The sequence below is a fragment of the Prionailurus bengalensis genome, chromosome B3, assembly GCF_016509475.1.
Source record: "Prionailurus bengalensis isolate Pbe53 chromosome B3, Fcat_Pben_1.1_paternal_pri, whole genome shotgun sequence".
NCBI lineage: Eukaryota > Metazoa > Chordata > Mammalia > Carnivora > Felidae > Prionailurus > Prionailurus bengalensis.
This window is the reverse complement of record NC_057355.1, coordinates 86007445-86033154: the sequence shown is the minus strand read 5'-3', so window position 1 is coordinate 86033154 and position 25710 is coordinate 86007445. Positions and strand designations below refer to the sequence as shown.

General features: G+C 36.3%; 1 protein-coding gene across 9 annotated transcripts; it reads left to right on the top strand.

Moving 5' to 3' along the window:
* The first annotated feature begins 1059 nt into the window (after positions 1-1059).
* LOC122469015 (MAP3K12 binding inhibitory protein 1) lies at positions 1060-22913 on the top strand. Of its 9 annotated transcripts, none has more exons than XR_006293371.1 (10): positions 1100-1272; positions 5059-5178; positions 6989-7213; positions 7306-7402; positions 10172-10237; positions 10466-10618; positions 14211-14308; positions 17862-18006; positions 20901-20939; positions 22205-22262. XR_006293371.1 is itself a non-coding variant. In XM_043556012.1 (9 exons), exons 1-9 carry the CDS (start codon positions 1144-1146, stop codon positions 22307-22309), a joined length of 1035 nt encoding a protein of 344 aa, XP_043411947.1. In that variant the 5' UTR covers positions 1060-1143; the 3' UTR covers positions 22310-22913. The 9 variants fall into 9 exon arrangements, 7 of the variants coding, with proteins under 7 accessions (XP_043411947.1, XP_043411948.1, XP_043411950.1 ...); XR_006293370.1 differs by having other exon boundaries at positions 22202-22262; XM_043556012.1 differs by lacking the exon at positions 17862-18006 and having other exon boundaries at positions 1060-1272; positions 22202-22913.
* The last annotated feature ends 2797 nt before the right edge of the window (positions 22914-25710 follow it).

Here is a 25710-nt window from a genome sequence, read left to right as displayed (position 1 = left end):
ATTCCACTTTCTTGATGCCTATTCTGCTCTTTTCATTCAGCCTACTCTAAAACTGAAGAATACATATTGTGCAAGTTTCCACCTTTGCTTTCTCTACTGTAGATGCATTAGACTATTAGAATTAAGAATCTTAAATCCCTCATCCCTTATCTCTACACTGATGTGTTTTGTTTTTGAATAGAGCTTAACATTAAAAATTCTTCTAAAATTTGTGTCCTTCAACTGGACAAAACTTTTTAATGTTAGACTGTAAGATTGAAAGTCCTTCAAATATGTTTTAGTAAATCTGATGAATAATACTCTGTCAAATTTCAATTCGGATTTATGCCTTCCTTCTAATTCCAAAGATTGTGTTGCAGGCAATTACTTGGGTTAAAGGGTTAGAATTGTATTGACAGTGTCTCACTTTGAAAGTTTTAGGGTGAGCGTCTCTACAGTATCACCCAGAGAATAGCAGCTGATGCGTTTTAAAACTTGACATAATTATTTTGCAGATTTAAAGTAATTAACGTCATTCCCTTGATAGTAAATGAGGCATAGTAAAGCATCTTACTGTTCTTTTCTATCCTCCGCTCCCTCGCATGAAATATTAGTGACGTTAATTTGTGTAAGTTTTAAACAACCCTGTAGATTCTACAAAGTTGTAATGTTCTAAGTATGACAATTCTATGTGAAACAGTTTTCCAATGTTTAGAAGCAGGTGTGGGCACTGCTGTATCCCCGACCTTTCTGCAGACCATTTCACAGCGCCATGTTAAAATTTTAACTTTTAATTTAAAAACTTAACTTCTAAAACTCTAACATTTAACTATGTTTCCTCTTACCATCACTGATAAGCAACATCTAAGAACCAAGACAGTCTTCAGATGCTAACACTCAGTGGACCACAGTTCCAATCACCAACCCAAATACCTTCTGCAACCTCGTTCAGGTCTACAATTCCCCGCTCCCAGTCCTCGGTGTGACGCTATAGCTGCACCTGATTGGTGCACGGGCTTGTCAGTCACAACGAGAGAGTGGGTCCTCGAAAGCCGAGTCTAAATGAGACGCTGTGTTTTTACGTCATCTCCCAGAGACGAAAGCGGGAGGGGGTGGGTTTGTGAGCACAACTCGGTGGTGGCGGGGGTAGCCTGTGAAGGTGTCATGGCTGCTGTCGCTGAGCTTAGTCGCTCCAGCAGTGGTGACAGGAGTTTGGAACGGAGCTGCAGCCCTAATCTCTCCCAAGAGGTGCTCTGCGAAATCTTTCGCTCTCTGCATAGCCTGGTGGGACAAGTGAGTGGTGGTCTGTGGGAGTAGGGGTATGGGAACCATCCGGCCCCTCCCCCCTTTTTTCCTCTAGCGGAGGCGGGGGGCCGAGGACGCAGGCCGGGATCCGGCCTGAGTAACTGAGGCCGGAGGAGGAGCCCGAGCCCAGCAACCTACGGTCGGAGCGAGGATGGCCGTACGGACTTAGTTCAGGATGGGTTGCAGACTAGATTTCCTTGCAACTCTTCTCCCCAAGAGTGAGAGAGGAGAGTGTAAGTGGAAAACCCGGCTCCGAGAACATGTTTGGCGAGAATGAATGTGTAAAAAGCTGTGTAGGTTGGGAAGGCGCCTGGCGCGTAGGACTCTTTCCTTCAGTCCATTCATTATTGAAATTGATAGGCTAGTGCGGCCTGAGAGTTTTGGAAAAGAGCTCTCAGCCTTTTTTGAGTGATTTGCTGTAATGAGTCACTTGGTTTTCTTTCTTTTTTTCCTTCTGGTCGTTGTGTGCATCTCTTACCCTTTCATACAAGGAGGAAAATAAAAGGAATTAATCTAAATACTTCTTGCATAAAGTTGGATGAGTTAGCCACGGTTGACAACAGTTTGCATCGGGAACTGTTGTTTAATCGTCATTTAATTATTAACTAATTTAACTGGCTAATAAATAACCTCTGCAGATATATCATAATAAATTGGGCTTAAAAGTACTCCCTACACTCTATTACAATTAAGTGACTATTTCGTTTCATGAAGTAAAATGCAAAGCATATTTTAAATGAGAAACACTTGAAAATACGTTTGTTTGCTTTTAAAAAGGAAATCTTTTCTCATATTTTAGATGCAATATTTTCTAGCTCTAAATGTTTGTTGTGGGGTTGGTACTAGTGCGGGTAGCAGACTTTTGTGTCGAAGATAATGTTATCTTCCTTTATAAAAATGGATCATTTGTCTGATTGGTAAAACATTATTTTTAAAAGCCGTGGGTAGATAGAGAATACATTTTTTTTTAAAGTTATTTCAGTATTTAAAAGAAATTCTAACATGTCGCGACTTGCAAAAAGTACTACTCCAAGTTGAACATTAGTTTGGTGTAATGGAACAGTTATTAATAGAATCTGATAAAAGTTATAGCTTTTGAACTCAATTGTTTGCCACGGACTTACTAAAAAAATTTTAAAGACTGGGGGACGTAAATATTTTAGTCTTATCACCGAAGACCTGTACTGGTTTAACAGTTTAAGAATGTTTTATGACATTGGAATTGTAAGGTTTATTTATATTTAAATGTCAGGATGAAAAAAGTTTTTGCTCATTTATAATTTACATAAGGTTTTTTTTTAGTGATGAGATATTTTTTAAAGTAACATTAAGAAATAATTTAAACATTTCTTTTGAAATATTTTGCATACTGAATTTTCACAACTCATTTAAAAAATTTAAACATTCAGATATTCTGAAGGTACAAATAGAGATGTGATTAAAGTTTACTTATGTCACTTGTCAAAAATGTTAAGAGTAAATATTTGGCGAGTTTACATGACACAGTGAAGGGACCATCTATACAAGTGTCAAAAAGTAAATCCTTGTCTCATCAATTAAATGCTAACCATTTTTTACAATGCTAGCCATTTTGATATTACTCTTTATGTTTTGAGATGTATTCTTTAAAGATAAGCATGAAAGCCACAATACTTATCAAACTGCTCCTGGAGGAAATCACTATTTACTTTTGCAACAAGTTTGCAGGCTGCATTTTTAATTATAAGTTTCAAAAAAAATGTCAATATGCCTAATTTCATTCTGCATAGTATCATTATATTGTTGGCTCTCCTCAGTAAGAAACAAAATTGAATGTTAAAAAGTATTTTCTATCCCAGATTTCAGATTTACTGATTTTAACCTTCTTGCTTGCCTCTCCATGGCCCATTTTACCAAGCTGAAGCATTATTTATTGTTAGCTTGGAGTTTCATATTAATTTAAGTTTTTACTGAAAATGCATATTTGTATAGGCCATATTAATATCGAACTAATACATTTTTGAGTGAATGGTTTACAATAACAAGTTCTGTAGGGTAAAAATGCATAGAACTCGTATTACTAATAGGGAATTTGTTAAGTAAATAGTTGGATATATTGGGATAATTTTATTTATTTATTTATTTATTTTTATTGGGATAATTTTAAAGTTAATTTGTATCATGTGGTTTTCTTGAAAGACCAAATATTTTTAACTGTGCTTGGAAGGCTTACATAATCATGCTGAATTGAAAGGAGAATATGATCCCAACATTAACATTTATTTTCGATAAGTTATTTTCTCTAGAAAATTTGATGCTTTGCTTTGGTTGAGGATTTATCTGTGTTATACCTAAACTCTATTATAACTAGTGTTTAGGGATAACTCTCTTATGAATAACACATAAATTTATTATCAACTATAGATCTCTTACAGGACTGTAGAAGTACAGTAATAGTTTACTTCCATACGTAAGTTGTTGTCTGATGAAATTTTTACAGGCATTAAATAATATAAACTAAGATTAATGCAGTAATCTTAATGTAAAACCTTAGTTAACATAAACTGACCTTTGCCAATGCAGTCTATACAAAACTTCTATTTCTTTATACGTATCTAATATGGACCTTAAATGTTTCTTGTCTCATGCAAAGGGTGGGGGTGGTAAATTTTTGTCATATAGTATTCATTGAGTATAGTGCCTTTTTGGTAACTTTGGGTCTCTGGTTCTTTATTCAGTGATTCATCTTTTTGTTTTATTATAATCACAACTCATAACATCTGTATTTGAACTAATGTAACACTTGCCTTTATTTTGTACAAAATGGGACTTTTAATAAATGGTTTCTGAAAAAATAATCCTACGATGCAGCATATCTTTATAGTATGCTATAAACACATGTCCCTAGAAAAGTTTATTATGTTTCACTTTTATTTACTTAAGAGCCTAAATATGGAAGCTTTCCTTCTAAAATTTTCACTAATTTTGATACTAATTTTATATTCGGGTTCTTGGTAGTTTTCTGTATATAATTTTATTCTAACAGGTCACACATAGCCAACTTATAAGAAGTTTTATATGATAAGCCCTCACACAATACTAGAAAATACTATTTAACCAAAGATTTGGCCAGTGTTGTGGAAAAGTTTTTGTTTTTCACTTCAGATTCCACAGCTAAGTAATTGTTTTTTTATTTGAAGCAAATAAACATGCTGCAGTTTATCCCTAGATTTTATAATATGTATGAATAATCTTGAGTTTTAAATTATTTTAAAAATTGGTTAAAGTTGAAAATGATAAAAATGTGATTCAGAAAACATCAGAGTAATGATGTATGCCAGTTATGTTTTTATGTACATATTTAACAAAAAGAAATGTTTATATCAGAACTTGCATAAATGTACCTGCCCCTTCTGTTTAATGCTCTGAGCTAGAAGTACTGAAAAGGGCAAGTCTTTCTTGCCTCTCATCCAAAGGTTTTAGATAATGAAGTATCAAAAAAAGCCTTATCTTTCCATCTTTCCTGGACAGTTTCACCTGTGAGATGGTCCCATTACACAGACCCAAGAATAAAATTAGAATGAGATGTCATTGTGATTTTTTTTCTATAAAAATTGCACCTTTCTTGGCCTTTTAAAATGGTAACTAGGTAGAGCATTTTAATGTATCATTAAAAACCTGATAACTTTGAGCTAAATAGGCATGTTACTCTAAAGAAATATTATTTTTGTGACATCCCATATATTCAGCTTAATCGTGTAATTTTTGTGATGTCGCTGGTTTGCCCCTTTGAAGCTTAACCTCAGAGATGATGTGGTGAAAATTACAATCGATTGGAACAAGCTCCAGAGCCTCTCGGCATTCCAGCCCACTTTGCTCTTTAGTGCACTTGAACAACATGTTTTATATTTACAGGTAAATTTCTTGTTAAAAATGTTAATTCAGTATTGAGAATAGAAATTAATTGCAGTTAAATTATAAGCTAGAGTATTTGTCAGGTCCGTCTTAACACTGTATTAATAGTGTTATCAGTAAAAGGTTACTTCAGCCAGATTAGATCTAAATCTGTTCATTTCCATAGTGATCTGGACAGTCTCAGGAATATAGTCCAATAGGCCAATGTGGCTATGAAGACTGAATGAATGCAATTCTATTCAATTCTAGACTTGTGCCGAAAATTCAATACAGTAGCATCTATGGTGGGTTATAATTAAGCAATAAGACACGGCAGGTGTGTGTCATGCTATGATAATGATTCCATGCCTTGGGTGAGTTTGGAGGCTCATGGAGTGCTTTCAGTGGTTCAAGAAGTGGCATTATCCCAGCATGACACATCCTGGAGTGTCTATTGCAATTAAACAGTTTCAGCATACTTTTTAAAAAGAAAGTAATTTCTGTGACATTAATGTCTCATCTTAGTAAGTAGCCAGTCACTATTTTATCTTTTCTTTTTCTTAACAGTTTGAAATAATTCGTCCCTTATATTAGAAGTCAACATTGAATTATTTATAATAGTATTGCTATATTTTATAATATTTCAGTTTAATAACTGAACTAGTTATTTGCTAGTTTCCAGCTGAACATCTCTGCAGTTATAACTGATGTTAAGTTTGCAGTTTATCTCTAATCAAAGTATATAATATGAAGTGTCAAAAGGTAAGTGGAAGAACTGTTTGGATTGGTCATTTTATTGCTATTAGGATGTTATAAGGTTTCAGAAGAATAGTTGGTATATAGTAAACAACAGAAGCAAAATTATAGGTATGAAAAAATAACTGGAACATTGACCAGTACTGGTGTGTTTTGATTAATGGAGTAAACATTAATTCTCAACCCTCTGTTCAGTGACTATGGGAAATTTTAACTCTGTTTCATATTGAAATAGTTAACCCTAAGATTAAAGGACAGAAATAATGAGTTATAGAACTCAATTGAGGCCTGATTGTTGGGGGGGGTGGAGGGTGGAATTAGTGGTATAATTTACATTATACAATAGGGTTTTTTTGTTTTGTTGTTTTTTTAATTCCCTCCAGTATAGTGAATGATAGGCATATATCTCTTTTCAGCTATGGAACTTGGGAGTTTTTATTTTCTTTTTAAAAATTTAATTTCGTGACCCAAGAAGGTACCTTGCCATGTCAGGAAAAGCCTGAGTATTCACTCAGCATAACACCTATATATTTCATATCTATGCTGTCTCATTCACTTTGGCCAACTGCAGTTTCAAGTGGAGAATCTCCAGTGATACAGTGATAATGCAGGGCTTTGCTGAGTGAGAGCACTGGCTCTCATGTTAAGGAGGAAAAATACTAAGCCTTAGTGTTCTGAGGAGGCATTTGAATGACATGTTAATTAAGTGGCATTGGTGCCAGAGGCTGAGGCTTTGATTTGGCACAAAATAAAAGATGAGTGACAGAATGATTCCCTCAAAGAAAATTTTAAATTTCCTCAGGTTTTCTTTCTTTCTTTCTTTCTTTCTTTCTTTCTTTTCTTTCTTTCTTTCTTTCTTTCTTTCAAACAGATTTATAGCAAATGATAATGGTCACAATAGCAGAGAACAGCAAACACATGTGATCAGATCTATGTATCCTGATATGCCAACTTTTTATATTTTGTTTGATATTAAATATTGCATTTACTTAGCAGAAATTTATATAAATATATTAAATGTGTAATTGATTTTGATTAGTTTGAACCTCTGCAGATGGAATTGTGTTTTTCTCAGCCTTTTTTAGCAAAACTTCAGCCTCTGATTAAAGAGGAGAATACAACTGTTGTTGGAGGGACAGAAAAAACAGAAATGGGGAATAAGAATGAGGTAAATGCCAAATTTCCCATTAGTGACCTACAAGAGGAAGAAAAGCACAAAGATTGTGATTTAGGAGATGTGAAAAAGACACAGATCCATGTTGATCCAGAAGTAGTTCAAATAAAGGCTGGAAAAGCAGAAGTAAGAAGTTTTGTTTTTTTTGGGGGGGGGGGGTATTATTTTTTAAAATCTTATGCTTGAATTGTTAAAACATGCGTACTTATTGTTTGTAGATTGACAGACGAATATCTGCATTTATTGAAAGAAAGCAAGCTGAAATCAATGAAAACAACGTGAGGGAATTTTGCAATGTTATTGATTGTAATCAAGGTAACTACCTCGAAGAAGTTAATTTTCATAGGATTTTAAGCACAGTTTTTACAGTTGCTCTGATTTTTCATTTGTTTTTAAAAATGAATAACATTAAACCAGTTTATTTCACAGGTTTATTTAGAAGCTAAGGCAGCAGAATTTCTTTCTGTTTAATAATACACTACATTGCAAAAACAGGTTTCATTTTAGTTATGCAAAGATCAAATGCTACACACAAGGGCTACCACAGGTGAAGATTCTTTTAAATTTCCTTTAGAAATGAAGATGAAGTGTGGGTGGCAGTGTTGCTTAGTCTCCCAAGAAGGAACTAAGCTATATAAATTTCAAGCCTGTAAATGTACTTTTGAAATTATGATGTTAATACATAAAGTGAACTTAGTAAAGTTAATACTCCTCAAGAGGGAGCAGTTTTCTCACTACTCATGAGCTGTTTGAAATGTTTTCTGTCACGATAAAAAAAATTGTCATGAAGACTGTGGTGTCTTATGCTTTCTTCCTTTCTCTCACAGTGCATGCATTTGCTGTTCTTTTTATCAGATTCTCCTTTTCCTTTCCACTTGGTGCTATAATATATTTACAAATCTGCAGGTATGCTGCAGTATACAAAATATTGCAAAGCACTGGCATAGATCTTACTCAGGCATCATAGTAATAATCAGAACAAATAGTTCTTATAAAAAATTATGGAGAAGAGTTCCTAATTGGAATGAACATTTTTCTTGTTGCCTCTACCATCTCTTAGCTAATTATTATGAATACAGAATTGTGAGATGAACCTAGAATTGACACTTACATTGGTATACTGATTCTCTTAATAATGAAATAATACAGGCTCAAGTGGGTCCTGAATTCAGCCTTTTCTGCTATTAACATTATACATGCATATCTCTAGACTTAGTAAATTTTCCTGTTAGCTTTTCAGAACAGGTGCAATAGTGGCAAAATCTCAGGTATTGCAATCCATCCAACTGCAAGCAACCCATGAGAAAGGGTTTGTTGAGGGAACAAGCACATGTGTCACTAATGTTATTCCTCTGTTCTCCCTGCTAACTCTATTATTATAAACCACCAGGGGATAGAAATTGACAAGAATTGAAATGCTCAGCAGGATTCCTTGGCCCATTCAATCCCTTGCTGGCTCAAAACAGTGCTAGCAAGAATTGCTGTGGAGAGTGGCTAGCACTCATACATTCACTATCTTCACACCATGCTGAATTTCTCACTGATGGGTCAGTTAATCTATATACATGGAATATAACTCTGGAATGGATGATAGCTTCTTTTTTTAACCCTTAGCCCTATGAAATGTTAGAAAAAGAATGGAGAAGTGATGGCCCTTTGAACGTATATTGAGGTATCTCAAAAAAAAAAAAAAAAAAAAAAGAAAGAAAAGAAAAAAAATGATTCTGTTTACTATCTATATAAAAGATAAATTTAGAATATTCACATAATTTAATTTGTCAGCAGAACTGTTGAAACTCAGACTGAAAAAATATGAATGTATTATAATGTGTTCGTGTATTCCTTTGATACCTGTCAATCTGACTGAAACAAAAAATATTTATTTTTGAAAATCAGTTTCCATAGGGAAAAAAGAATTTTCCCTCAGTATCTCTTTTACCATCTATTTTTTATTATAAAATAAGGGGAAATTTTCAGGAAATTTACTGCAGTGCATGGCTTAATGTCATTTTAACTGTAATTTCATAATATTTGACACATTTATGTTTCAAATTTATTCATGTTAGGTTAACATTATTCCAGTTTTCCCCTGGGTTTGTAATTAATTTTTGATACCTAATTTGAGAAAAAAAAAAAAAAAAAAAAAGCTATGCCTTTCAGCTTAGAAAAAATTGGAACAAATTTTTACAACTTATTTTTCCTAAAATTGTACCTTTAGACAGGAACAGTCTGGAAAGAGATAGATAGCTTTTGGGATTCTGAAATTAAAATGTGTTAAATGTATAATTAATCCTTTTTATTAGATGATTGCTAATTTGACCAATAAGTAATATCAAAATGCTGTATTTTTTTAAAAGGCATTTCGGTAAAAATAATGAGTTCTATTTATTTCTGTGATGAAATAAAGGGAGTAAAGTCTCTTTGGCTTAAAATTAAAATGCTTTCTATAATATATAAAGTATTTTCTCCAAAGGTCCAGATGGTTTGGGTGGATATTGGTATTTGTTAAAAAATTATATTATGCCACTGAATGCTGAGGACTTTTCTTTCTGTAAATGTAAAAATTAGGTACGATTAAAGCTTATAAATTTTAGAGGGTAAAGGTCACTAAATTTTATCCTGAATAAGATGGTAATTTAATTACTGTTATTTGAAATGATAATTCTTTTATTAGTAGCATGTTAATATGAATTATTGGAAGTTTATCAAAATCTCATATAGTTGAAGTTAAGAATATATTTAAACTTTTTTTTTCAATATATGAAATTTATTGTCAACTTGGTTTCCATACAACACCCAGTGCTCATCCCAAAAGGTGCCCTCCTCAATACCCATCACCCACCCTCTCCTCCCTCCCACCCCCCATCAACCCTCAGTTTGTTCTCAGTTTTTAAGAGTCTCTTATGCTTTGGCTCTCTCCCACTCTAACCTCTTTTTTTTTCCTTCCCCTCCCCCATGGGTTTCTGTTAAGTTTCTCAGTATCCACATAAGAGTGAAAACATATGGTATCTGTCTTTCTCTGTATGGCTTATTTCACTTAGCAAGGAATATATTTAAACTTATACTCATCTAAATTCTCCTTAGAAAACAGTTGTGCAAGAACTGATGCCATTTTTACTCCTTACCCGGGATTTAAAAGTCATGTAAAAGGTAAGTATCCACTACATATCTTCATCACTGACAGAAGTTTATTCTCAATTATAAACAAAATGGAATAGAAATCACCTTCCTATCTAAATTTTGTTTATTTTAAAACACAAAAAAAGTCTTGCCTTCATACTTGGGTTGGTTAGATGGTCTTTATAAAGTACTGTTAGGGAGATAGAATTTCTGACTTTGGAGCGTATTAAATTTACATTTCAAAGTTTCTTAATTTAGTTTCTAGAGTTGTGAATACATATGGACCACAGACTAGACCTGAAGGAATTCAAGGGTCAGGTCATAAACCTAACAGCATGCTCCGAGATTGTGGTAATCAGGCTGTAGAAGAACGACTACAAAATATTGAGGCTCACTTGCGATTGCAGACGGGTAAGCAGAGTGCTGGGCAGTGCCCTAACAAGGTACCTTTGCAAGTAGTTAAACTACACAATTTATTGAGTCACAGAATTTTCATTGAGCACTTGCCACGTACAAAACATGCTTCTGGTTGGTATGAAAATGAACAAAGCATAGTCTCTACTCTCAAGGAATCTACAGTTCATGTGTTCAGGTTCTCCCTCCTCTTGCACTTCTCACCAATTTGAGACTGTTAGTAGAAAGGGAACAGATTCCAAATAGATCCTGACACTCTCAGTTTATTAAAGTCATGGCTGAAAATTAATGTAGTCTTTTTCCTGCCACTAGTGTCATAACTTAACCACGACTATCACCCACTGTGCTAGGTACCAAGTATTGATAAATGTGATCCTAGTCCCCAAAGATCTTTCAGTGAGGAGAAGCATATAACTAAGTAAATACCATAGGGGAAATGAACTAACATTTATTGAATAATACTAAGTGCCAGTCACTCAAAGTATTATACATGTCAACTCACCTAATATTTAACAGTACCTTTGTGAGGTGTTGGTGCTGTTATTGTCAGATGAAGAAACTGAGTTCAGAGAGCTCAAGCAACAGGCCCAAGGTGGTAATGACAACTCGAAATCAAACCTCAGTGTTAATTGGCTGTAAAGCCAGTCTCCCTTCTCATTTAGTCACCAGATAACTGTTGATTCTGTCTTCTAAATATCTCTCAAACCTACCCACTTCTGTCTACTTCCACAGCTGCTTCTCTAGTTGAAGTCACTGTTCTCTGCCTGAGACTGATGGAAGGATATTTGCTGGTTGCTTTGCCACTAGTCTTCTTTCTCTTCTTCCTCAAGACCAAATCTGGACCAATGGCCAAACTGCTTTTTCTGAAGCTCAAATCTGATCTTGCTGCTCCCCAGTTAAAAATTCTTTAATGGTTTCCTGTTGGCCTTACATGAATACCAAACTTAGTACTTATATATTCATTCCACAAATAGGTATTAAGTTCCTACTGTAAGCCAGGTACTGTTCTAGGCACTGAGAATACATGTAAACAAAAATTCTAGTAATAAATTATATGCTACACAAGAAGAGCTACAGAGAAAAGCAGGTTGACCAAGAGAAGAGAAAGGAGCTTAGGATGGGAGGGGATTATAATTTTAAATAGCACAATGTACTCCTACAGTTCCAGCCCCCTCTGGGCTTCCCAGCTCCTACTTATTTTGCTGTCCTTAGGGCCTTTACCAAGGCTTTTTCTTATGCCCATGCTTTCCCCTCCTGATCCCAGACTGTTATGGATTGCCCTTTCATGTAGTCTCAGTAGCACGTGGTACTCCCTGCCCTCCTTTACAGCAGTTAGCACAGTTGTGTTTGTTTAATATCTATGTCCCTTGCTAGATAGTAAGGTCTGTGAGAGCAAACTGTCTGCCATGTTCATTACTTTGTGCTTAGCGCAGTGTCTGGCAAAAAACGGGTATTCAAGAGGTTTTTAAATGAACGATTGCTCATTTCCCTCTTCAGATGTATGCAAAGTACAGTGGGCACAAAGTTAGTGTTCAGAACTCTCAGGAGAAATCAAGAGATGGTATCCCTGGTGAAGTGTTATTTGCATCCTTGAAGGATTAGTAGGAATTTGTCAGCAGGCAGGAGCAAATTATTCCAAAAAGAGGGAACACCGTGTGCAAAAAGTACTGAGGCACAAAAATATGGTTAGGGAATTTCTGAGTCCAGTCTAGCTGGAGTATTTGCCAGATAGAAATAGAAGATAGAAGATGAGAAGGAGTAAATCTTTGACGGTAATAAGAGATTAGCATTAAATGTTAACCCCTCCCCCAGAAGTAAATTCATTTAAAAAAACAACTAGATAAAAGGATTGATTGGCTTATTAAGTCTAATAGTATCAAGTAGTTAATTATGAAAAGTATCTGTTGAGTGCCTACTATGTGCCAAGTACTATTTTAGACACAAGGGGGACTGAAATGATATAGCTGCGGTCCTTAGCTTCAAGAACTTCACAGTCTGGGAGAAAGAATAATGCTGAAGTGGAATGTTACAGGGGCTATGAAGGAAGGACATGGTGGGGCACAAGGAGCCTCCATATGAAGAGATTCAGGCAGTGCTTCACTGATTCAGTGAAGTTTGAACTGACTCTTGAAAGATACAGAGGTGAGGCAGAGGACATTCTAGGTAAAGGGGGCAGCAAGAGCAAAGTCAGTTGATTAAGTTATTCATTTTGCTGTACTCAAGAGCAAGAACAACCAAATTCTGAAAAAAGAAATCCATTTCTAGAGTTTTCATACTTCAACAAAAGTTGATACTTTTGATAGAAAATTTGCCTGTATGCTTTAATTGCATAATGATTATCTAATTATATATTCGTTCAGTCTGTAAATACTGAGCACCTGTTTGTGAACTGATGATTCCTAGGTTTGTGCAGTGCACAAGCTGCACAGCCATACCAATGAACACAACAAAATTTTGCCCTCCTGGAGCTCACATAAAAGTGGAGAAACAGGCAATAAAACAAAATATATGGACTGTAGTAGTAATATATGGAGGTGGTAGTAATGGTTTGGAATAAAATAAGGGAAAGAATAGGGAGTGTGTCTGTGGGGAGGTTTAGCGTTGGTATTTTTTAAAGGGTGGTCAGAGAAGTCCTTCCTGATAAGGTAACTTTTGAGCCCAGACCTAAAGTTGGTGAAAGAAAGCTTTGTGTAGGGAACCACAGGTACTAAAGCTGTGAGAGTATTTGGCCTACTCAAATAACAGAAAAAAAGGAACCAAATGGCTAGAATGATAAAGGTGTGGGGAGAATGTCCAAATTGTTTAGGACCTTATATACTACTGTAGAGGCTCTGGTTTTTAGTCTGAGTGAGATGCAAAGGTATTGGAAGGTTTTGAGCAGAGAAATGACACTATCTGACTTACGTTTTAAAAAGATCATTGCTGTGTTGAGAACAGACTGGGAGCAAGGCAGAAACAAGAAGTCCAGTTTGGAGGTTGTGGTAATCCAGACAGAGATGGTGGGGGTGTAGACAAAATGGTCACATTGATGTACTGAGAAATAAAAGGATTTGGGATATAATCATAACATTGAAATTTGAGTAACTTTAACTTATCTTCCCCCTCCACAGAAAGTTTGTTAGGAATTATGATGAAGCTCCTAAACATTCTTTTAGGTTAAAGGGGAAAATGTGGCATGTAGGGAGAAATATAACTTGAAAGTGATAAAGACATTGCAATCACCAAATTGAACTGTCTGTGGTCCCCATGCATTTTTCTCCTCACAAGTAACTATCAAAATCTGTCAGAAGTACAGATTGTCTGATACAGGAACTATTCAGTAGCATGTAATAAATTTGACATATAACAAATCTTCTAGAAATACAGGAAGCATAAATGGGGCTTGGGGAGAGGTATAATATAATATATCCCACAGTGTATAACATAAAAATATGAGCTAAGGATTTCATTTTATTTTACTCTTGTTCATTATCTTCTGAGGCTTAAATATTTCCCATTCCTCTGCACAAGTTTCTCTGCATAGTATTTTAAGAATAAATATTGTAAGAATTATTCAATAGAATCTCAGAATTTTTTTAAATGTATTTAGGTGGTCCAGTGCCAAGAGACATTTATCAGAGAATTAAAAAACTTGAGGATAAAATCCTTGAATTGGAAGGCATCTCTCCTGAATATTTTCATTCTGTAGTAAGTATAAGTGTCTTTAAAAAAATAAATATTTTATTTTATGATGCTTCATCATATAACAAACAATTCACTCATTTATCTGCTATATGTGAAACACTGGTGGGTTGTTTTTTTTTTTTAATGTTGAGAGAGAGAAAGAGAGAGAGCACATGCGAGCGCGTGAGAGGGGAGGGGCAGAGAGCAGGGGTGACACCAAATCCAAAGCAGGCTCCACATTGTCAGCACAGAGCCCGACGCAGAGCTCGAGCTCATGAACCGTGATCATGACCTGAGCCAAAGTCTGACACTTAACCAGCTGGGCCACCCAGGTGCCCCATGTGAGACACTGTTTTAGTAATTCAAAGATAGAGGTGCCTGGGTGTCTCAGTCAGTTAAGTGTCCGACTTCGGCTCAGGTCACGATCTCACAGTTTGTGACTTTGAGCCCCACATCGGGCTCTGTGCTGACAGCTCGGAGCCCGGAGCCTGCTTCAGATTCTGTGTCTCCTTCTCTCTCTGCCCCTCCCCAACCTGTGCTCTGTCTCTCTATGTCTCTCAAAAAATAAATAAACGTAAAAAAAATAATAATAATAATTCAAAGATAAACATAGTCATATGTAGGGAATTACCTACTTTTTAAAAAATTATGATTTTGAATTTTGTATTTAGACTCATAATTTTTTTAAAGGGGTAGTTTTATTAAACATTACCCAAATTCTCAAACTTCAGCCATTTTCATGGCATAATATATCAGCCTAGGTAGTTGTCAATCCTGTCACTTACGAAAATGCTATCTTATAGAACAAAGGCTTCCTCTGGGACCCTGCTCTGTCAGTTATCCTTTCTGTCTGTTTAATCCCTCACTGTCCAGACTCCTTCCCTCAGCTCATACATGTTTACATTTCTCCTCCATACTAAACAAACAAACACCTCAATCTGCCACCCTTTTTCTTTAGCTTAACCACCAAACTTTTTGAAAGACTAGTCAATGCTTGTCTAATTCCTCAACTCTGGCACTTATTTATTCATTCATTCATTTTTACCCTTTTTTCCAAGGACTTTAAGAAACGGTGTTGTACTGATAAGTCTCTTTTTGTCACATCAGCAGGTTTCAGACAAGTGACCCTGAGTTCACTGTGTTATTTTACTCAGTCTTCTGGGGTGATTATACATACACCTGCCTTTTCTGAGGTTTTATTTTGTTTTTGTTTTTTTGTTTTTTTCTTTTTTAAAGCAGTGTCATATTAGAACTTTTCACCTAAAAGTGAACAAAATGTTTTAATTTACTAAATTTTTAGTGAAAATTTTACTAAAACTCCTGGGTCAGAAAAACTATGTAAAATAACTCATATTAGCATGAATCATTTATAAGTCACTGGTGAAAATATATTTAAAATTATTTTAGGTAAACCAGCAATTTTTCCAAAGTGGTGAATTAGGTATTCGAGTAAGGTAAAGAAAAGAAGTATTTCCAGATGAAGAAGGCAGGTTTATATAACAAAAGTGAGCAATGAAGCTTAAAGATCAAGAATTTAGAGAAAGAGTTTTAGTGATTTATTTCCCTCAAATGTAAAATAAGGTTTATTGAAGTTCTAAAGGCTGAAGCAAGGATTAAATGAGGTAATACCAGTCAAGCACTTAGCACACTGTCTAGCATGTGGTAAAAACCTCAGTAACTGTGCATTTACTTAGTTTCAGAAACCAGCTATGAATACACTGTGTCATATGTAAAATGTGGATAAGTCATACAATTCCTTTAACCTTCAGTTGTCTAATTTAGAAAATTTCTTGGTTATATTACATAATTGCAAAGGTTTTTCCACTTTTAGGGTTGTTCTTTGAATGTATCTTCCTAGAAAACTTGATAAAGATTTTATGCTTTTTCCTAAAACAGTCTGCCATAAGTTTTTTTTTCTCCATTCAAGTTGCCTTCATTAAGTAATTCCTAGGCAGATTATTTTTCTAGTTCAATTTCATACTTTGTTAATATAGCTCTTGTTAACAACAGAACTGATCTTAACAGAGAATATCGTAGTATTGGATGCCTCCAGAGAGACCTTGCTCCATCATTATTCTCTTTGTTTTTGATTTATAAAGCTTAACATCTACCTGTTACTGAACTTGATTAACAAAAGAACAAGCCCTTCAAATCATAATCTTGTTTTGGGGATGTCTTATACACAAGATAGAATGTTTAGACTGTTTTGGTTAAAGAGGTAGACTAGTCAGATTGTAGAGGACCTTAAATACCATACCCAGAAGTTTAAAGCATTTAAAGTTTAAATGCTATTGAAAGCATTTGAGCAGGGAAGAGACTTGTGCAAGTTACTCAGAAGATTTATCTAATACTCTGTGAGATAAATGAAAAGGGAGAGACCAAGAATAAGGAGACATTATTATACTAGCTTAGATATGAAGTGAGATTCTGAACTAAGGACAAGAGAGTGTGAATAGAAAAGATTAATGCAAGAGGCATAGAGCAAGGGTGAGTCAGTTTTCTGGTTGGAAAAATGATACTATCATTGACAGAAATAAGAAAATCTGGAGGGGGAGTTATTTTGGGAGGAAATGTGAATTTAAAGTCATATCAGGATATGCAGATAGAAACATCAGGTAAACTTTTCAAGAGTAGGACTTATACTTCAAATAATTGGGAAAGTCTGTAGAGGTGATAATTAAAACACAGAATGGGTAAAAGAACACTGGGATTGTCAGAGGCCTGAAGTCTGAAACTTGGTGACAACTTTAGGAGCAGGAAGCATTATACATGCAAACAGGATTGGCCTGTATGTGTTAGGTTGCCATACTTGTGATAAAACTATTACTCTAAAAATATATTTCCAGATATTTAAACAATATATATTTGATTAGAAGGATCACTTCTGGATTAGTATTACAAATGACAAGTCCAAATTAATAGTGAGCTACAAGGAAGGACAAAACACTGAAAAGGTTTAAACATTCAGATTAACTCTATCCTTAAGGCCTATAAATAAACATGGCACAGGCCCAATGGCACAGGCACTCACCCCTCCTAAACAGAATGAATGTGCCATCTCTGGGAGCCACACTCTTCTCTTAAAGTAGGTCCGGCTCTAGGAACATCTGTGGACATGGGCAGAGTTAAAACACATACCCTGTAGAGGACATATACTCATCACTCTCACCATCCTCATGCTGGGAGTACACGTATGGAAATCACATATTTCTACATATCTTTCAAAAGTGTATAGAAAAGAGTACATACGCTGTACAGTCTTCTAGCTTCTAAAGTTAGTAAGGGAGGGGTGCCTGTGGCTTAGTCAGTTGAGTGACTGACTTCTGCCTGGGTCATGTTTTCATAGTTCGTGAGTCTGAGCCCCATGTAGGTCTCTGCACTGACAGTGAGGAGCCTGCTTTGGAATCTGTCTCCCTGTCTCTTTCTGCCCCTCTTCTCATGTGCATTCTCTTCAAAAATAAATAAACATAAAATAAACTTAGTAAGGGAAAATTGAGCCCATTATATTTCTTATGGATTGAATTTTTATAGAAACTGAATTCTGAACTCTGAGAATATTTATCTGTGTTTATTCCAGATTTACATGTAGATGAATTCTAAACACAGGGAAGACTCATAGTTGAACAGAGATTGGTTATCATGGGTAACATTGAAGCACAGCATATGAAAAGGGAAAAGCTAACGGAAAAAAGATATAAATTGCATTTGGTTCAGGAACAAAAGTAAGTTACGTAAAGTTCTCTTCAGTTATGAAACAGACATAAAACTCCAAAACAATGTATATAAAGCAGGAATTACAACAAAGATTAGTGTTTTGTTGTACCTTTTAAAGTAATAGTTCTAAAGGTCTTCATTCTTCACATTCAACATGATTTGAATGGGATAATGTTTTAAAATTTTTAAGGGCATCTCTTAATAGACATTTAAAAGATAAAATCCTTATTAGTATTTCCAAAGAATTATTACTGATTTTAAATTTTGACCCTTGAAACCGCAAATATAACATGCTTCACAAATATATTTTTATAGCATTGTTCATTTTACAGCACTTACCACTTACATGTTTACACATCTGTTTTTTACACTATATTTTGAACCTCTGAAGGGCAGGAACTGTGTCTTGTTCATCTTTGAACACATAGACCATAGTAGGCATTGAATAAATGTGTGAATGGATAGGGTTTGGGTGCTAGTTCATTACTGGACTTTTGAAGGTGTGTTACCTTTGTTCCAAAGCACTGACTAGGCGGATCCTTAACCTTGTCTGTAATGGTAACTCCTGGTTCTGAAGGTAAGTATAGGAAGAAGGGAGTCAACTTCATGTGCACAGGCCATGTACGTGTGAAAGTGTGTCATGGGCCTGAAGCGTGAGGTAGTAACTGGATCTGGCTAGAAAATAAAACTGCAAACACATTTTGGAGGGCCTTGAAGGTCACACTAACCAGTTTGCAATTCTGGTGTCACTGGTGCACAATTAAGTTTTTGAGAAAGAGAAACTTGTTCCTATCTGGTGGCATTATGAAGTTTGAGTTAGAGATTAGAGTCCAGAAAGATAGTTTAGAAAATAGATCATTGTCCACACCAAAAAGAAATCTGAATCACGGTAGTGGGATGGGACCACAATGGAAGAAATACTTAAGACCCTACACCTAAACTAAGCCCCCCAAAACCACATTTTACTGTTTTTAAGTTACTGAATCTGATGTCCTTATTCTCATTCTGATACTTCTCACTTTGGTTTTGTGATATAATAATAATCTGATTGCTCAATGACATGGAAACTGTCAATATTTTAATAGACTAAACTGTTAGGAAGACAAGGGGAAGTATATTTTAATCAGGCATGTGAAAAGGCACCCCTTGGGAAGGTAGAAGACTGAGGAGTCATCTGACCAAAATTAAACCTTAAGCCCTTACCTGCCTATGGGCCCCATTACAGGTATCCAGCTTAGTTTGGCAAAGGAAGGAACCTGTTTATATAAACACCTTTCCCCCATATTTAATAATTATAGTACTTCGGGGCACTTGGATAGTTTAGTTGGTTAAGTGTCCGACTTTAGCTCAGGTCTTGATCTCACAGTTCATGGGTTTGAACCCCAAGTTGGGCTCTGTGCTGACAGCTTCAGATTCTGTGTCTCCTTCTCTCTATGCCCCTCTCCTGTTCATACTCTGTATCTCACTAAAAAATAAATAAACATTAAAAAAAAAACAATTACAACACTTCATGATTTCCCACTTACTGTAACTACTGATAAAGAAGCATACCTCAGTATTCTTTGAAACAGCTTTTGACACAAAGGAAAATGAAAGTTTTTACCTTTTATTCTAAATCTTAGTGGTCAGAAATATTCATGAGAAATTTTTGCCACCTACATTGACAATTTCTTTGTCAAATATACTGATATACTAATTTGCCATTCAGAAGCTTATGGTTCTGTGAAACTAAGAAAATCTAGAAATTCATTTGGCCAAGGTTTAAAAGGCTCAGCACATGTCAGTGAGAATGTTGTCAGCTTAAGTAATAGAGATTTAAACTTAAATTGGCTTGAACAGCATGGAAATTATCTTACAAAGTAGGAAGTTCAATGGTAGTACACTCTTCAGGGTTAATTGGTTCTTGGGCTAAATCATGGTTGTCAAAGAATTGGGCTCTTTCCCCCTCAGCTCTGCTTGGTATTGGCTTTTCCCCCAGTGGCAGATTGCAAGACAGCTACTTTCAGGTGTCCTATTCAGACATAGCAGTGTCCAGAGGAACTGCCTCTTTTGAAGGCTTTCTCTTAGAAGTGAGAAAGCTTTTTCCAGAAGCTCTCTCCTGAGTCTCCAGCAAACCTCTTCTTACTCATTGGCCACAACTGGGCCCATGTCCATTCTAGTCGCTGACAAGACCAGTGGGATACGATCAGCATTCCCGAGTCCTATAGAGGAGCAGTGGGTAGCTGCTTGTACAGACAACCACAGTGATCATCAGACTCAACCAAGGATGTGTGTGCATGTGTGTGTTTTCACCTGGTACTCCAAATTCTGTTTTCCTCTATTGCTTCACTTGTTCAGTATCCTGAAAGGCTATAAGAAAGGAAACTAAGTAGAGAAAGTCCCCACAGCATCTCCTTCCATAATTATTCCCCCTCATTAGAAGCTGGGAATTAATGGGAATGTGTGTGTAGCCAGGGAGGAGCATGTTGCTTTGATGTTACTACTATATAGTTGTTTTTTTTTTTTAAGTTTATTTACTTATTTTGAGAACAGAGAGTGCTAGCAGAGGAGGAGTAGAAAGAGAGAGGGAGAGAGAGAATCCCAGGCAGGCTCCTTGCTCTCAGCACAGAGCCCAACTCGGGGCTTGATCTCCTGAGCATTGAGATCATGACCTGAGCAGAAATCAAGAGTCAGATGCTTAACCGACTGAGCCACCCAGGCATCCTATTACTATATACTTTTAAGATCATCTTTTAGAGAGTATCTTCCAAGATACAAGGACGCAGATATCAGTGGCAGATAGTGCTTGATGAGTTCTGTGGGCTTTGTTTCTGCCAGGGTTCTCTGTGTTGTGTTCAGTATTCTATAAAGGAAAATTGTTTATATTTTCTAAGCATTGATTACTTACTTTCTTTTTATCTAGAGCTTTTCCGGAAAAAGAAGAAAAGTACAACCACCTCAAGTAAGTTACTGAATTCTCATTGTGGCTTCTGAAATAGTTGGATAAATTTTATGCCTCTCATCAATAAAAGTTTCTACACTGGTTGTTTTTAGATCATACCCTGGGATTCAAGATTGAAAAAAAAAAGGGGGCAGCATAAATTAATGAACTTGAATTAAATAATTTTATTTCAAGGGTAAGGAATGATTCATATGAGTCATATAAATGTGAAAGTATCTAGCTGTTAATTGTGGCAGAATGTATCAATTACCAAATGCAGACAAATAATAAATGCTAGGTAATTTAAATCCCCCCCATCTCAGGAACCCCAAGATTAAGAGCTCTATGCTCTATAGACTGAGACAGCCAGGCACCCCACCCGCCCCTCCCCCTTTTGCTGACCCTACTAATTAGCAGCATTTAAATCCAAAAAGGATGTTTGGCAGAGGTTGACTTCAGCCTACCACTGTCCACAGTCCTACTGTATTAATTAGTTGAATCTTAATTAGTGAGGTTCTCATAGCTGTTAATGGTAGTAATGTAAATTTAAAGTTGGAGAAAACTTAAAAAAAATTTTTGGTTTATTTTTGAAGAATAGTTTTCTACTTTTTTTTTTTTTTTTTGTAAAATTTTGAATAAATTTCTGAGAGCATCCGTGTTTTCCAGGAGAGGTAGTTGCTTGCAGTTGATCCATCAAAAGAGAATTTCTAGCAGTTAAGCTAATCCTAAAGTTTAATTTTTTTACTGTGAGAATAGTCAATTAAAGGAAAAGTTTTTACAATCCTTTCAAAGTGAGAGTAGTCAGTTAAAGTTTTTACAATCCTTTAGAAGTATCCAGGAGAGCTTCCTCATTAGGAAAGAGAAAAAAAGTATGAAATATTTTAAGCCTTGTTATTTTCTGCCTATCTGATATAGCCAACGTAAATAGTTCAATTTAAGAATTATTCTTATGGGGGCACCTGGGTCGTGCAGTCGGTTAAGCATCCGACTCTTGGTTTTGAGTGAGGTCATGATCTCACGGTTCAAGAATTCGAGGCCCTTGTCAGGCTTTGCTCTGATAGCACAGAGCTTGCTCCTCCTGTCTCTGCCCTCACTCCTGTGTCTGTGCTCTCTTTCTCTCTCTCTCAAAATAATAATAATAATAATAAAAACATTTAAAAATTACTCTTATGAAGGAAAAAAAAGACATTTACTGTATTGTCAGTATTTCTAGTTCATTTAGCCCTTTATCTGCATTAAGATACTTCAGAGTCTTATTCAGCAATTTCTATTCTTGTTTACAGCAGAATTATTCACTGGCTGAACTTGATGAAAAAATTAGTGCCCTCAGACAAGCCCTGCTCAGAAAATCAAGAGAAGCAGACTCCATGGCTACCCACCACCTTCCATGAAAAACTCCTCTCATTCTTGTCATTTTACTTTTTTTATATACATGTAACTTACAGTGCAGTTAATTAAGTGGATATGTGTTTATCAATGTAACTTTCCTTCTCTGAAATCAAGGTTCTTTTCATGAGAGTCTGGCCTGCAGCAGGTCATCTGCAGATATTCCAGTGAAGTTTGAAATGGTTATAAGGTGTGGAAAACAGCATTGTTGGAACGTGTCCCCTTCTGTTCTAAAGGAGGTATTTTGGAAACCGAAAAACTTAATTTCAAAGCACATCTTTTTGTGTGTGTGTACATGCCACAGAAAGGACGATTTATTTTGAATAGTGATATTTAAAAGGACTTTATATTTGTAACATCAGTGTTAACCAGTTTTTTTGTTTAAATCAGTACTTTGTACGTAACAGGCAAGAAGAATTTACCAACTGAAATGAATTTTAAATGAATGCATACTTTTTTTCCCAAATGCCAACTTTAATGTAAATAAACAGTAGACTCTACCTTTATCCCCTTACTGTGTGACCTTTAGCAAATTAATCTCTCTTTGTATCTTAATTTCTTTATCTATAAAATGGCATTGATAATAATAAAACCTACGGTTGTCATGAATAGGTGAGATCATGCATATACAGCTTTTGAAACGGGCCCAAGGGCAGTGCTCAGTAAATGTTAGGTATTATTCCAGTATAAAACCAAGTCTGTCTTTGAAAGTATTTAGATGTTACAAATATTCCCTCTCTCTTGACAGCCTCACTTTTTTACAGTGTCCCAGTTATGTTAGGCAGCATATGTATTTCTATAGTTGCAAATTAATCATTGAAAAGATGCAGCTACAGTCAAGGAGCAGATGTTTAGGTCAAGAATTGTTTTGGTTGCAAGAATCAAATCTACCTAAAATAGCTTGTAAATAGGAAATTGTTGAATCAAAAAATCTGGAATTTAATTATAAGAAGTATAGCTGGACATTGTGGTACCTAGGAGGTCACCAACAGTTCATCTCTCTCTGTCTCTAGCTGCCTCTGACTGTTTCTATGTCTAGTTCTCTGTGCCCTACCTTCCTTCTTTTCTGCTGTCCCTCTTCCTCTCTTTCCCTCTGTCTCTCTTCTTCGTTCTTTTTCTCTTACCCCTAATCATCTATGTGACTGCCTTATTCTCTGTGAACTGATTTCTCTGAAGGCCTCTTCATTACTACTTGATAGTAACTTCATTACTCCATACAGGGTGACATGTTAGCCCTGTCTCCATAGCCTTGGCATTCATGCCTTTGAGTTGACATGGTGCAAACTCGAACCCAACTCTGCAGAACCTCACAACTCCTCTTAGATCTCACTCAGTGTGATCAGGGGTCTCTATCAGTTGTGGCCAGGATGATGGGGCAGGACCTCACAGAAATATACAGTATGCACACAACCTTGCACAACCATTTGTGGAAACTTTGAGAATGGGGGCACGAGGTAAAAAAATAGGGGCTTTGAAATCATTCCCAAGAAGTAGCTGTGGACTAGGTCGATTCTACTAACATTTTAACCACTATATTTCTTCTCTGTGGAGCAACTCATCCTTCAAGATCGTCTTGCCCAGCGTAATCCAGTATTACAGGCACAGCTGCAGATGACTGCTCCTCAGTCTCCATTACAGTCTGATCATTGTAATGATCCTGCCAGAATGACCTCCTCTGGGTTTACTGGCACATTTACTACCATCGTGCCAATAACAACAGGAAAAAAGCCAATAAAAGTAAAAATGAGGTTGACTTAGAGGTAGAGAAGAAACCTAGAAAACAGGATCACATACTGGTCACTAGTCTGCCCCGAAATAAATGTCTTGAGTCTGTTTCTTGACCCTCTTGACAGAATAAGTTCCCAAATCATGCCTAACAGTCCTAGGATCTGTCCACTAGAAGGATTTCCTTTTACCATTGTCCCCTTCAGGCCTCCTCTCTCCACTTTAGTAAGTGTTGTCGGGTGCCAGCATCCTTTCTACTTGAGTTCAAGCCTCCAAAAGAGACCAGGACTAAACACCATGTTGATTTGAGTTGGCATAGGTACTTATTCAAGACTAAGGTTCTGATGATAACTACCCCAGAATTTTAGAGAGTTTTCAATCACCGTCTTTCTTGAGTACATCCTTGACTGAAAGTCAATGCTAGGAATTTCTGTGTGGGTAAGTTTGCTTCTTTAATTACCAGGCTACCTAATGACCATTTCCTCAGGATTTTTGTTAGTTTGGCTCCTCTTAGACCCATTGTTCTTAATGGCCCGGTCCTCAAGAGAATAAAGGAGGAAAAGTGGAAAAGGTTTTGCAAAACAGGAAGCACTTCCACCTTAGTCTACCCCTAAAAATCCCTCCCCTCCAGTCTAAGGAAGTGATTTACTAAGGGTTGGGAGCTAGCAGGGGTGATAGTAATCAATATGTTTATCCTGAGGAAAAGGGCTGGGTTTCCAGCTACTACTGGATAGCCTTTCAATTGCTAGGCTCCTGAGCCCTGAGCTTTTCCAAATTCATGAATGGTATCTGGACCTCGTCTTCAACAATCTCATTAGAAAAGATTTACCTTTATGAAACAGATACGAAATTTCTGCTTTTCCCTATCTGCTTTTAGCCAACCGGGTATAGAAAACTTTTTGCCACTGCATTTTAATCATGTCCATAGGGAATTAATCCTACATTTTGACATTTGACAACTTTTAAATCAAAGCTTGGCCTTTAGTGACATGTGGTTTGGGTCCCAAGAAATTTTAGACAGTTGTTTAGCTATTTTGCCAGCTCTTACCTCCATACTACCCAGTTTTCCATGGCATAAGGAATCCTTTCTGTCACTCCTGCCTTTATCCCTCTGCCTTGACTCCACAGCTTCATTTTCACTCAGAGTCTGTGACTTGCAATCCCATTGCTGGCACTAATTTCTGTTTTAGGGATTTGTTGTTTTCAAGAAACAGAAACCCAACTCTAACTTACATAAAGGTTGTTATAAAGAATATAATTCAGGGGTGCCTGATGGCTCAGTTGGTTAAGCACCCGACTCTTGATTTCTGCTCAGGTCATGATCTCATAATTCATGAGTTTGAGCCCCTTTATAGGGCTCCACATGGTGCCTTCCTGGGATTCTCTCTCTGCCCCATACCCCCCCCCCCAAATAAAATTTTCAAAAAAGAAAATAAAAGAATGTAATTCAGGGCGCCTGGGTGGCTCAGTTGGTTGAGCATCCGACTTCGGGCTCAGGTCATGATCTCACAGTTTGTGAGTTTGAGCCCCGTGTCAGGCTCTGTGCTGACAGCTCAGGGCCTGGAGCCTGCTTTGGATTCTGTGTCTCCCTCTCTCTCTGCCCCTAACCCACTCGCATTCTGTCTCTGTCTCTCTCAAAAATAAATAAACATTAAAAATAATGTAATTCAAATTGCAGGAA

Bases quoted from the DNA above. Each gene is read 5' to 3' on its own strand.
- LOC122469015 (XM_043556012.1), top strand. From the start codon at position 1,144: ATGGCTGCTGTCGCTGAGCTTAGTCGCTCCAGCAGTGGTGACAGGAGT. The intron at 7,403-10,171 runs GTAACTACCTCG...AATTCTCCTTAG, and splicing joins TGTTATTGATTGTAATCAAG to AAAACAGTTGTGCAAGAACT. The intron at 10,619-14,210 runs GTAAGCAGAGTG...AAATGTATTTAG, and splicing joins TCACTTGCGATTGCAGACGG to GTGGTCCAGTGCCAAGAGAC.